The 14,721-nt window shown below is 36.6% G+C and overlaps 1 protein-coding gene across 11 annotated transcripts in view; it reads right to left on the reverse strand.

Moving 5' to 3' along the window:
- Positions 1 to 14,721, reverse strand: part of TCF12 (transcription factor 12) — a 158,816-nt gene that overhangs the window by 96,567 nt on the left and 47,528 nt on the right. For all 11 annotated transcript variants that reach the window (XM_056500085.1, XM_056500088.1, XM_056500079.1 and 8 more), the window contains exon 6: positions 9,118 to 9,220. In XM_056500085.1, coding sequence (XP_056356060.1) covers positions 9,118 to 9,220 — 103 coding nt within the window. The remainder of the gene's footprint in view (positions 1 to 9,117; positions 9,221 to 14,721) is intronic.

Here is a 14,721-nt window from a genome sequence, read left to right on the forward strand (position 1 = left end):
AGTTTACAAGACTGTGAACAAGTCACACATTATTCTCCAGACTTATGCTATGTCCCATTGTATAAGAGAAAGACAGTGCAAGATGCCTTATTTGTATTGCTCGTATCCAAAAGGCCAGGATTGTTTTAGAGGTCCCTATTAAAATGGGAAGTAAATTAAAATTTCACTGCAGTTATTGTGATGATCGCACTAGTTCTGCCCATGGTCTGTACAATTCCAATTTGAATTTACACATTGTACATTACACATTATATATTTTATTGCATTTGGTATCCTACCACTTTTAAGTCTCACAGCCAGACTTTGCCAGTTTTACAAAAAACTTTTAAATCAACCAACTAATCTCAATAGTAATCACTGTGCTTCTTCCTCATTCCCACTTCAACAAATCTTTTTTATTTCTCAATTTAGAGCTATTGCCTTCTTTTAAAGAATCAGGATCGGTAAACCCAAATAGTGTTTCTTTAATCCCATATGTAACACATTGTCACATAAAACTACGCATCAACTCTCCCTCGTGTAACATCTTTAGATGGATGACCCGTGTGTGAGCACCTTCCAAAAAAAACCCCAAGCACACAGCACCTTCCCTCCACCAAATGCCATCCTGGTGAAACTGCCACACACGCTATTTCTCCATGGGGACACCAAGGAAATAACTCTACAGAATTTTCATCTGACTTGCCAATTTACACACAGATTGACAGAAGCTGCTTTCACCTCTGTGAAAGTTACAATGCTGACAGGCTCCAGGAAAAAACATTAAAAGCCAGCAACCAAGACAGGCTTGCAAATAAAGCAAGATACAGCCATCTCTTAAGAGACTGAGTTGCTGTTCCTCTGGTCTTTGCACATTTCTATTACATTAAATTCTTTCATCCACTTTTCCGAAACAAAACTTGGGTAAAAGATTGAAGTGAAAGCATCCAGATGTTATCATCAAATTCAAATGTAAAAATTTTGTTTTCTTTTGATGATACTTGTCCCATTCATCTATTATGTAGCTGAAGCACTATACACCTACAGCATCTTACAGGTCTATGGAAATTGCACCAGCTGCTCTGGCAACTTATAAAAATCAGAGTATTAGAGGTCCAACAGACCCATGCACGTGAAAAATAAAACTACATCTTTTATTTTCATCTGGTTTGTTTTCCCCTCTGAGATGTCTGTTATCTAAACAAAGTCAGGTTTCCAGCAGCAGAAAACATTTGGCTCACTAAAACCTGATCTGTAAAGAAAACTATTAGCAACTTCAAATCATATTAATTCAAATACTATAATGCCCCAAATCACAAAAGCCACTTGTTTTGGCATGAGCAGCCTAGTTAGAACATTTTGGTTGATCAGTTCAGAATTTAATCACTGGATACAGGCTGCTACATTTATTAAAAACTGGACTGCTAGCAACTCACAGGCTACAGCTATATGCAATGCAAGAATGAAAAAAAAAAATAATGGAATGAAATAGAGATTAAATAAGTGATTTTTATGCACCTGGTGATAAGCAAACATCTTTATTACAAAACAAAGACAAGCCATGAAAAATTACAAAATTATCTTTTAATCACCAGTGAGCTTTCTACAGCCTCCTATTTGAACAGGATAATAGTTATTATGTAGATCCCTAAGCAATTGCCTCATGGGGAAGTTACATCACCAGTATGGGAAGAATCACCCCTCCTCCCTAGAAGGGAGCTTGGCGCCTTCAGACAGACTCAAATTTAAAATCCTACAGCTTCACCCAGCTGATCCCATCCACTGGAACACATCTACAAGTGCCCAGGGATGGCAGTAACCACAGGAGAGAAATATGCCCTTTCAGCATTTCATGCACTGATGAGCCTTGTAACAGATAAACATACCCTGCAGCAGCTAAACTGACATGTTATAACAAAGAGGAAATACAAGACTTAAAAATTTCATCAGATTACTATTTATTCCCCTTTTCAGAGGCAGAGTACACTGTGAATAAATCAACACTCAAATGTATCAGACTACATTAACTAAAACCCAAGCTTGGCAGAACAAATTTTATCAGAATATTTCAAAATGTAAAAGCCACAGACTTTGCATATTTATTCCCAGACTGGCAATTGAAAAGTACTGAGTATGACAAAAAATCTGGGTTCAAATGTGAGACCATTTTGAAGCAGGCAACATTTCATCTTCTTCCAACACAATTAGCACTATGTCCCATTTTTCCCTCCCATTACTGCACAGTGCAAACACCACCACTGTCCATGGACCACCAGAGCTGCAATTCTGCTTGTGGGACACACTGTGGATTGTAAGATACCTGTGGCACCGATAGTATCCAGTGAAAAGGAACCATCACCTCTTCCTAGCACAATGTTTAATGGTACAGCTTGATGGGTTTTCAAGAACAAATTTATTCACTCACTTACTTGACAAAAAGAAAACCTTTCTGGTTTCTTCCTTGAACCACAGCACTGCAGGCTAAGCCTGCCAACAAGTCACCAACGCTGATCCAGAGATACAAAAATTGTCTAAAGGTGTACAGTGCTCCAGAATGGTTGAGGATGACGAGCCTCAGCACTCCAGCACACCCCTGCAGGGAGTGGATCAGGGAGGGGAGGGGGGAAGCTGCCCACGGTGCACCTGCTCCCCTGCTCACCCCTGCTCACCTCCCTGTGCCCCGAGCTGCCCAAGGCAGCAGAGGGGCAGGCAGCTGTGCCCACACACCTACCTGGCTCAGCCACACCTGAGCACCACCTGAGGAGCGCTGCCAGGGCCCCTCTGCCACAGCTGCTCACCAGGAGACAGATCAAAGTCTCAAGGGGCAGAGAGCACAGGCAGACACCTGCTACAGCGGAACGTGCAAAGGACACGAGCCCCCCGCCGCGTGTGCCGAAAGCCTCCATGTATTACTGTAGGTAAAGAAATGTTGGAAAAGCTATTTGATTGAAATATTACCGTAAACAGAAGGGAAAACTAAGCTTAACACACGCTCTTGTGAGCAAAAACCCAAGGGTAAAAATGCCCTGCACTTAGCACTTTCACTAAATGACTGTGTAATTTAATTTCCCAGAAACCCATTAGCTTTCACAAAAGGAAAATTAAGAGCAGATGAGAGCAATTCTTCGGTGTGAGTGGAATTTATTTAATGTAATACCTGGGGAAAAAAATAAAAGATAAATCTGAAACTGTATGAACAGATAGAAAACACTGCAACTCTAGAAAGCTTCAGTCCACAGAGCAGAACCTGTGTGCTGGCAGTAACCAGTGTGTCAGAGCCCAGGTCTGAGAGCTGCCTCTGCCCAACACAGCCAGATGCACAAACACTCCAGAACAAAAGGAGTGCTAGCATTCAAAACAGAAACAAACAAACAAAACGGAACCTCAATTTATTTATGGTGGTTTTATATATTCATATGCAAAATAAATTATTCAAATAATTATCTGGAAGAGAGGAAGAAATTAATTAAATTTAACTTAAAATGTTACTCTGGGTTTGAAATTGCATTATAAAACCCAAAATACTATGAAAGTCACAATAGGCTTTTAGCCAATCTGTATCATATAAACCAGCATCAATTCAACAGAGAGACATGCCCCGAAAGGAAAAGAAACAATCTTAGAAGGGGGGCTTAAATGGAAATCTTTCATTTTCCAGATTCATTATATGCAATGATTTGGAAAATGCCAATTATTAAAAAAACATAAGCCTATCAGAAGCCAGAAGACAAGAATCTTTACTGGGGTGTAGCAATGGCAACACTTAGTGAAAGGTAGCTGTGATGCATTACATAGAGGTGAGCCAGCATCTCAGTATTTTTAATTTTAATAATCAAAACAGTAAGTAATTAAATGAAATGTAAACATAATACTGTGAAACTGCACAATACAGTTATGCACAGTGAATGTTAAGGAACTTTTTCAGCATGGGAAGTCTATGGCTTGTGGGGGACTCAGTACCAATGCCTCTAAATATTTATTGTAACTGTGGATAATCCTATACTCATGGCTTTTAAGTTTTTCTAAACTCAGTAATATTTGACAGATAACTATGCAGAATGTAAAGCTTATCAGGTGGCCTTTCACAATTTTCTTTCAACTTACTGCCCTGTAAAATGAGATGGACTAAAGCACTTGTGATAATCTTTTATGTCACTGTTTTGTCATTTTCTTCTTTTAACATTTTCCTCTTTCTTCCTAATGATTTCTCCAAAGGATATAAAATACTCTGTCCCCACCATTCTCCAAGTTAATAACAATGTAACTGCATATAAATTATTTCAGATCAATCTTGCTATTACTCATATCTCTGGAGATAATTTCCATTGTGATGCCTGGGTTTTTTTCATGTGTTGAAATATTAATGACTATAGAAAGCAATTCAAGGAAACCTAACTATTATTTTGGACAAATAGAGGGTCTGCCAACTCCCTACTTGCATCTGCCCTCTCCCTTCCTAAAAGGTAATTAAGACAAGATTCCTAGCAAAAACTATAATGGCATCATTCTTAATGTGTGCTATTTTAATAACTATTTACCCTTGCTGGTTTCCTATTATTGCCTTCACCATTATAAAGTCATTTGATAACAAGATCTCTCTTGAGTTCCAAAATTCTTTTATTGAAGGGTTACTGATGAAGAAAACTAGCAATTTTCCTGAAGATTAGTTAGATTCTTAACTGAGTACCAATTCAGATGCATGCTGCCTTTTAATTGTATTTTAAAAGTTCAAAAGCCTCTCCTTTTACTGAGAATAACCTTTCACAAATTATGGTTTTAAAGGATTACATCAGCTGTCCAGGAACTATATCAGTACTGGAACTCTTACAGAAACTTCAGCTACTTACCATGTCACTTCAAAAAATGCACCTCCAATGTTCACCTTTAAAAGTACCTACTCTTATCCAAGCCAACTGGAGTGCTTAAATTACAAGTCAAATAATAGATTTCACAATAAAAATTAAGACAGCTATTTCAGTTTGAAAGATGCACTGGCAGAAGCCCAGCCATTCTTAGAAACCTGTACAATCAGGAAATCAAGTCAATTAAATGAACAGTAACTCTAAAAACAGAAGGCATCCCAACCCAGATATTGATCTCATTCATATGATTAATACATAAAATCCATTGTGAGTTTCACAGTAACCCTAAGATTTTGAAAATTCTTAAGACTTGGCTTTTACCCATGAAGCACCTCTCTGCTCCTGCCACCCTTCACATGGTAGTTTCTACCCAACACATAACCTATTAACCCCTGCTACACTGGAACAAGACTGCTAAACAGTAAGAAAAGGTAAAATTAATGGTGTACATAGATGTAATTTAGTCAGAAACCCTGTTTTGTGATGGTTGATGACAAAACACCCAAGTGCCCCAAGTGCATCAAGTATAACCAATAGGAAAAAAAAGTTACATTGCAAAAACCCCAACACTTATTAATTACTCTGCTTCCCTTTACCAGTACTACCTTTGGCTCTTTCACAAATTTATTTCAAACAGAAGAATCAGATAACCTTTATATTCACATTATAAACAGTAAAAGAAGCTAGTTCAGAAACACCTAGACCTCTAAAACGTAACCCAATTAAACTTTAAAGCAACTTGCTAATGAAATAATGAGAAAACAATGAAATACATTAGAAAGAAAACTTTAAAGAATGATCTCACTTCCTACTTCAACGGACTGATTTCAACATAGCAAGCTAATATTCAACCACTGTCTTCTCACTCACTATTGACTAAATTTTTTAATGACTTCTTGTCATATGCCACCTTGTGCAGCACACAGATGATGAACATGGAGCACAAAAGTTTGGCTGTTATCCTTCCTACCTCTTGTAGAAAGACAGGCACACAAAAGAAAGTAATTCACCCACTTCAAATTTTCAAGACAGACCAACAAAAACCCCTTTAAGCTATATTCAAGAATAATCTGCTTTCTTTCTTCCCAGTAAGTAGTAGTAAAAAAGCTCAGGAGAATAAAGTCCATGGAACAGTAAAACAGACAACACAATACCACATGCTTGAAGGGTCCTAGCAAAAACTGACCTCTCCTTGCAAGTGCAGAGTACTAAAAGGCGGCATAATTACAGAGAAAAGAATCTCATATCCTTGTGAATAGTTTTCTAGAATGTAATTAAAAGAGAAGTGTTGAATAAGCAAAGATTATCAAGTCTAAATGGAGCTACAATACCACCAATATATCTTAGCCTGATTTTCTACATATCTCTATGGATACCAACAGACTATGCTGGTCCCAAGACGATGCAGTGGTTTCACTCAAAATATAAGTAACGGCCTTCTTTTTTTATACTACCAAATCAACACGATAATTCTGGAATTCATTAGTGAGGAACACTAACCAATCCAGCATAATAGCTTTACTTCCTCTGCAAAACACTTCAAAAAATATCTAAATGAATATGGAAATGCATCTTTCTGTGGTAAATTGTTCATTATTGAATCATTATCAACTCTTGTTAGACAAAATTTCTCTCTTTTGCAATGTACAAGATCATTAAAATGTTTGAGAGCTCCATCATGAAAGACAGTGGCACTTTATAATCCGCTATCTCTTCAGGCAAATATGCTTACGGTTGAACATAATACACAAAACAACAACATCCCCTTGACACACAATTCTTTCTTTTAATGGTACTCTTAAGTGTTGACAGCAATGGTGAAATATGTTGTTGCTCTCTCTTCTTCTTTTTTAATAGTTTTTAACTATTTCAGAAATGTATTTCAGTCATGATAAAATTTTAGGAAGGGATGTATTTCTTAGATCTTGGTTGTGGAACCCCAGATGCTCAATCACTGCTATTAGCTAGTGAGATATTTCCTATAAGCTCATCACGTTCAATGTTCTTATCCTTCCTCCATCTCCTTTTAAACCCCAAAGGTCACAAAATAATGAACTGACACCTTAAATATTGTATGTCTACATTAGCTAATAAAATAAATGTGCTCATTCTGTTTATGGGAACACAATTTGACATTAAAAAAAACTGTATAACATCTTTTTGTCTAAAAAAAACTTCAGAAGAATTATCATTTTTCTTTTCAATAATAGATAAAGAAACTATAAACACAGGTAGTAGTACCACACAGAAAAGTACTACTCTATTATTTTTTCATGTAGCTTTTATCATTCCTCTCTCCAAAATTTCACCATCAAATAAAATACAATGCAAAAATTAAGGATGTGAAGGTATAATATAAAAGCTGTATCCTAACACTAACATAAGTAAAACGAACAAAATTTTTTGTTATGACAAGTCAAAAACCATAAGTGGAATACTTTTAAAGGCATACTTTTAGAGTTTTGATGTGAACGTATCTTAAAGATATATACTGAAAGCTTTCTGTAATTCTTGGCTGCATATAGAAGGAAATAAAATCCCTAAGAACTATTAGCCACAAAGCTCTACAAAACTATTTCAGTTTTTAGCTGCTCTGGGTGACTGACACATATATATCTTGCAATTTGTTAATCCTGTCTACAAAACCATCTAAATGGAGGCTTCTTCTCAAATCTGTATTAATGATGTGATTTTATTATGTCTAATAGAATAATCTGTTCAATAAAAATGAAAAGACAAGAAGATATAGTTGCACCAATTATTTGGCATATATTGTTTAGAAATTAGATGCCATAAATTAAAAACATAAGCAATCAATTTGTCTTTGGTAATAGAAATTAAAAAAAAAAAAAAAATCAAACTTTGCTATATATTTTTGTAAAATCAGTATCAGCTACAAAGCCTAAAGACATTCCATACATGCTACTGATCAAAATACTGGAAAAGCAATTGAAGTAACTTATCTTTTTAGCTTTCTGCTAAAAAAGAAAAAAGACAACACGTTTGAAAGAGTACTTGGGGAAAGTCTACTTTGCTTTATCAAAATAACTGCTACATTTTAGCTTTGCTGTCTTCAAATAGAAAGCATTGATTAATTGACATGTCCTCTCTCTAATCAAAGTCTACAGAGATGGGCATTTTAAAATAGCCTGTTTTCAGCTTCTTATATGAAGTTTAAACAAAATTCTGTTTTCAGCAATAGCTGAGCTTCGTCTGTCTCTGTTTCAGAGAAAATTAAAGTAGTAAACAAAGACTGAGCAAAGTAGAAAGATTTCCAAAAGAAATTGCAGACCACCAGGATTTGGATTTAGGTAATCCACTTAGATTACCATGGCTATGTCTTAAAAGGACAATACTGAGATCACAAAATAGGTCATGTCTACAAGATGGGGAATATAGAAGTGAAACAATGTGAAATGTACAAATTCAGAACAAATATTCAGTCATCCTAAAAAACAAAATGGTCCCAAAAAAAAAAAAAAAAAAAAAAAAAAAAAAAAAAAAAAAAAAAAAAAAAATCAAAAAACGGTCCCAAGACCATGTATTGCCAAATTAAATATTTTGAAATCAACAGTTTTTTGTTCCCAACCGGAACACACAAAAGGAGATTTTTCAACCAATACTATCAGCACATTAATGTATTTCAGGTAACACAAAATGCAGGCAATGAAAAAAAGATTTCAATACCTAAGTCCACAATAAAATACATCACCCTTTCCTTGCTTTTTTTCCAGTTTCAAAAGCAAAAAATATTAAATAGCTCTGAAAACAGGAGTTTCCATTTATTTCTTAAGAGTGACAGTTTCTAATACAACAAATATCAAAGAAATTAGGAAATAAAAAAAAAGCAGCAAATCCTCAAATTATTACCTGAAGAGAAGCCTACTGTAAATTGGTAGGTAGTTCAAGAACTAAATGTTAGGAAAAAAAATTTTCAATGTACAAATAAAAAACTGCTATAAATGTCTTCCCAAACAAAACTAAGGAAAAATAATCTTGAAAATAACTTAGAATTTACATCAAATCAAATCATATAAGCTTTCTAGATCAACTTAAGAAAATCTTGGTATTTCCTTCTTCTAAAAAGTCCTAGATAATGGCCTTTATGAGGAACTCACCCAACATAAAAAGATTTGAATAGGAAAGTCAGTGTTGCTGTAAGAAACAGAGCAACTTCCAGATGCTTGACATGTCAGGCCTAGACAAGGGAATGAAAAATGTCTCTTTCTGACCAAAGAGGCTTTGAGGGGATACTCGTAAAGAATTACCTACTTACCCATCAGATTGGAGTTCATGAAAGGTGTCGGGGACAATCCTTCATGAGGCCCTAATCGACTGTCATTCAAGTGATCACTGTAATGAGGACTGTCTGCAAAACCCTAGAGAAAAAAAGACCAGAGTATTAAACAGATTATTTGGCAGCCCTGCTAATTGAGTGTAATGACACTTTCCTAATTAAATGTGCAAAGTCACAATTGGTCATTAATCACAAAAGTTGGCTTTCAGGTCTATTTCACAGAAATTACTCTCTGCCCACATATTACTTTCTTCCCATCAAAAAGAAACCACATAGTTTCTTAATAAGCTGTGTCCTCATGGACAAGATTTCTAAAAATTGAATAATACAGAGATATTTTGATATTTGAATCCTCTTAATGTTAAGTCACTTGCCACAGAGAGTAAAATTAGTCTGAAGAACTTGCAACTGATTTTTTATCCTAAGCTTTCCGTCTGTATTAATAAAAAACAGTAAAAAGTTCAGGAAGAGCCAGTGATGTTAAGAAAAAATGTTGGTGCAGATGAGAAGAACAAATTCCATTTCTTCTTGCAGCCTGCTATTAATGTTACACATTAATAGGCATTTTGACACTATCACATTACTAACCAGCAAAGCTCACTGACAAAAGGTTTACTTCCATATAGTGATTAAATAAACAACTTTGTCATCTAATTTGTAAACGAGCACTGAAATGGAAATACTTTTATGTATTTTTCTACCATTAGCACACCCAGCTTACCAGACTTGGATCAACCCTTTTACAGTCAGGAAACACTGGCTTATTGAAAGCTTACACCAAAGGCAGAGGAGATGGAAAATAAAGAAGTCCTTGGATGTACATATTCTTTAATTAACCCAATTATGTAAATCTCTCCTTGAGACATTTGGAAATCCCATCAGCTTTTCTGTATAAAGGTATGAATGTGCCATTTGCCCTTCAGACTTACCAAATGCACACTGAATCACTTATTCTGTACCAAAACATCAAAGAGCTGGCACTCAAAATTGTACTTCCTTTGTAGCCAAAGTTTTGAAAAACATTGCGCAAACCTTATCTTACAATTCACACCTAGTCACTTCTCATTGAGAAACCTAAAGCTCAGGCCTAATTAGGGGAGGAGGGAAAATTGTTCACAGCTACCAGAAACCATCCCAAGTGCCCTGGGACTATAAAATCATCAATCACTGAACATTTATCATCTCTCCAGACCGCAGGCTCACATAGAAGACAACATTAATGGGGCTGAAACAGGCCTCCCTATCTTTGCAGGCGTGCTGTCAGTTCCACCAAAGGGCTGCTCACTGAGAGCTGTCACAGCACTGCTGCTGCCTCTGGATGCATGGCACACTCCTGCTGCTGCTCGCTGCACAGCAGCATTCCAGAGACCCACTGAATCTTTGGCTGACTTTATCTGCTTCAGAATCGGCGATACACTCGTGATAGGCATTCAGAAACCATCTTAGTGACATTTACAACTTGGTTATGACCACAAGGGTGTCCTCTGGAAACCATGACCTAGCCCCGTCTGTCAGACAAGCAGCGTGGAACAGCAGCTGCTGAGGAAATGGAGTGGCTCCTAGCTAAGGTCACCACATGTGGTTTATTTTTATGCTGAAGTGAAACAAGAAAGAAATCAAATCTGCTGAATAAAGAAACAAAAATTTGCAAATACATGACCAGAAACAAAGCTCCTAAGTAGGTAGCTTTCTTGTGTCTCTGCTTTTACTCCTTATCGTGGTGGTTTTTTAAAACCTTTTTCCCTAAGACTTTAGCTATAGTTTATTTTAAAAGAAAGAAACTATAAAGGACACCATCACTGATAACAGAGGATCCATATCTCAGACATTCAGCAAGTGGTACCCAAACAAGGCCCAGAAACCGAAATCTTTAAGACATCTTTATTTGCAGAGTAAATAAGATAATTATTGAAAATACAACACCGGTAAGACTCATTTCATATACAGTTGCACATCATGCACCACAATCTACCTAGTGCACAGGATTCTTAATGGTCCTCCCATGTCAACACTGCATTTCTCCCTCACAAAACAGAGGAATTGGAGAACTGGGTGGATGGTTTACAGGAAATGGAATGTTCTTCCTTCTATCATCAAAATTCCTTCAAAGAATGCTTGACATCATGTTCTTTTCATTTACCCTTTCAGTTTCCCAAAATGCACTTGCAACCAATCACCACAGCATCCAAGTTGTATTTCTACACTACCAGACAAATCAACTACTTCATGGAAAATGCTCAGGGTTATCCTTCACAACACCAAAGCTATTGAAAACAAAACATTTGGTATACAGGGTGAGAATATCCTAAGGGATTCACAAGCCCTTTAAGTAGATTGGTATTTTTTGGATTTTAATGCAATTCCTACAATTAATTGTATCAGGCCACTGATACAATTTGCCACTAATTCACATTTTTGTGAATTGCAACCTATGCCTCCACCTGCAGCGTAACAATGTAAAGAGCTTTCACCTTGGCCACCATGCCTGACACAGTTATTCAGAGTCTCAGTGTTCAGTCAGGGATTATCAACTCAGGCTGCAGAGTTTTGTTTGGGATTAGAAACCCTGGGCTCTTTCCTACATATAACTCAACCACACTTAAATTAACATAAAATAACCATAAACACATGCAGTTTTGATTTAACAACTTTTGCACTTGACAAAAGCAAATTAAGAAAAATCAGAAGAGCTCTAAGGACAGTGATTTAAATTACACAGAGTTTTTTCAGAGCATTCCTCACATTTAAGCTGTACTTCAAATAAAATTGCATCCCTGATACCATTCCTCATTTTTGCATCTGTACTACAAAGTAAACAGTAAAATACTGCTACTGGGAAGAGTTGAAACCAATCACAGACAAAATTTCTGAAGCTTCCAGTAGCTTCTGAAAAGCTACTGGAAGCTTCTAGTCATACAACCAAAGCTCCAAAAATGTATTTAACAAATACAATAGTGCAAATTGACAAAATATGCTTATTGCTCAAAGAAGAACACAATTGAGAGCCTTAAAAAAATCTGGAATGCCAATGAAGGATAGTGGTTTTTAAGACACATCCCACTTGTGTGACTGAGTTATGAAGAGAAAACACAATTGGCCAGCAAATGAACTCATCCCTCTTGGCAAAAGCAGCAGAAGATGGCGGGGAGGGATTTATACAAAATTCTATCAGAGCCTCTTTTCAAATCCATGTTTTAAGCAGGACTCAATAATACATACTGCCAAATTTCATTCTTCCTTTCTGAGAAAGGCAGGAAATATCAGTTCCTGCCAATTTTGAAGACTAATCTACTGAAGCTCCCTTAAACATAGCTGGATTGACACAGACTCCAAGCAGAAAAAGGAGCGAATCAGTCATGCCAAAAGTTCCTCTCCCTTCCTGGGAAGAGCTATTTGATGGTACGTATTTTGGTTGGTGATGTCATTCTTTGGACCACCACTGGGCTTCCAAAGCCCTTGGGAGCATTTCTACCTCCTGTTACCTGCAGGCATGTTTAACATAGGCTGGAAAGAAACATTCCATGCTGAATAGATATCCCCACTTCTGCCTCTGTGGCTCCTCAACAAACCTACCAATGGATTAGCATACACCCGTGTGCACAGCTGGAGTGTTTAGCAAATAACTGGCAAGAAGTCTACAAAATAGGAGTTACTGGACAAATTTATTTCCTTTTCTAAGCGCTCTGTTCTGCAGATAGCTCAGGGCATTTTTCTGTTTGCAGAAAGCAAACTGATTTTGAATATAATTAGATGACATAGCTGTAAACTCAAAACTGTCTTGCTTGTTCCAACCTCTTACATAGCTATCACAAAAGCAAGCAAGTTTTCACTTTCCCAAAGGAAGAAAAAACTTCTTTTTGTACTGTTATAGCCCAAATAAAGTGCAATTTGGGTTAACTGTTCCCTTACAGCATTTTGTAATGTTGTTTACTGTTCACTTTGCACAGGCCTCTCCCTGGATTTCAGTCTAACTGAATGTTTGTGATGAGAAAGACCAAGTCAGATACATCAACAAATTAAAGCAACAAGTATTGTCTACTAACAATACCTGCTATGGAATGCAGCAGAAAGACTACTACTAATTAGTGCAGCAATTTAACTGAGTAGTAAAGGCACTCTCAACATTGAATGCCCTAACTGTATTTGTTTTGAGGAATTTCACTGCATTAGAGTTACGCTCTCTAATCATTCCAATAAATAAATTTTAAAATTCCACAATTACAATATTCATTCCTACCACTTCTGGGTAAGATGCAGCAAGTGTCCAAGTGATTTAGGTTCTATTGGTATCAGGATTTTCCAAGCACAAGGGTGCTAACACAGCCAAATCAATTAAAAATCTGACACTATATCACAAAATCATAAATACTTGTACACAGGACACCTGAAAAATATCGTATATAATGTATTATTCTAGAAGACTCAGAAGACAAAATGAAAAAAAATCCCCAACCCATACACCCAGAGTAAACACATTCCTTACTAGGCATGTTTAATCCTACCAAATCATGAAAGAAGGCCTGACACAATGAGTCTATGCCCCATTTTACAAAGTGGTAATTAACCTCCTAAAACTCAGTATCTTCCAATGACCGTTAAAGTTGTGTCATTTTGGTTAAAGTTAATTACAGAACTCACCTAAGAAGAAATCAAAAACCTTTCCCAGTTCACTGTCCCTACGTTTTTTTCCTTGCACTGCTTCCAGGTTTTCTGTGGGATTAATCCTCTCCCATTTACTTCCCTTTCAAAAACATAAAACTATTGTCCCTTAGCAATTATTTTCTGAAGTCACACCAGCATTTGTCCATGCCTAAGCAAAATTGTACTCCTGACACTAACTCAAGTTGTGGGGTTTTTGGTTTTGTTTTCAAATAGACACAACATTTTGTTTCCACTTCAGGGTAAAATGTGAAAAATGAAGAAGGCACTGTCACTCCTTGGCACACCATTTTCCTATGTATTTATTGAATTCATACTCAATTCATTGAGCTGTCCTCCCTGTACAATTTACTACTCCACAGCATTTCATTTGCTCTAGTCCACTAGAGATAACAGGGGTTTTGTTTGTTTCTCCTCCCTTAGCCCCAAGCCCTCTCCTACACAAGTCCCTGGGAACAGACCAAAATCTAAGGCTCGTAACCAAGCTGCCAGATCACTAAGCACGTATTTGCATTTTAGCAATTTACAATATAGCTCAATTACTGCCTTTAAACTTAAGACATTAAAATTCCGCTAAAATGAATGGTTGAGTTCACAGTTTGACGTGGCTGCAGACCAAAAGATTAAACTTAATGAATGCTGCTTTCAATTCCTTGAGTTTTATAGTTTGGCTGACTTTAAATAACAAATATTAATTGTTTAAAGCTCAGGAATACTGAGGCCCCTTGCAAGCTAAATTTGGCAATGAACTTATGAATCAGGCAACAGTCATCCAAATGACTAATGTGTAAATGAACGAGTGAAGCTACTGCTAAAATCCACTTTATTTTGGATTATCTGGCTCTCCAAACTAATCTGAAATTTCTAAAGACAAACAAGAAGGGAAAAAGCACAAGGAGGGTGGGGGGAAGTGAGGAAGGAAAG

Source organism: Oenanthe melanoleuca, chromosome 10 (assembly GCF_029582105.1).
Source record: "Oenanthe melanoleuca isolate GR-GAL-2019-014 chromosome 10, OMel1.0, whole genome shotgun sequence".
Lineage (NCBI taxonomy): Eukaryota > Metazoa > Chordata > Aves > Passeriformes > Muscicapidae > Oenanthe > Oenanthe melanoleuca.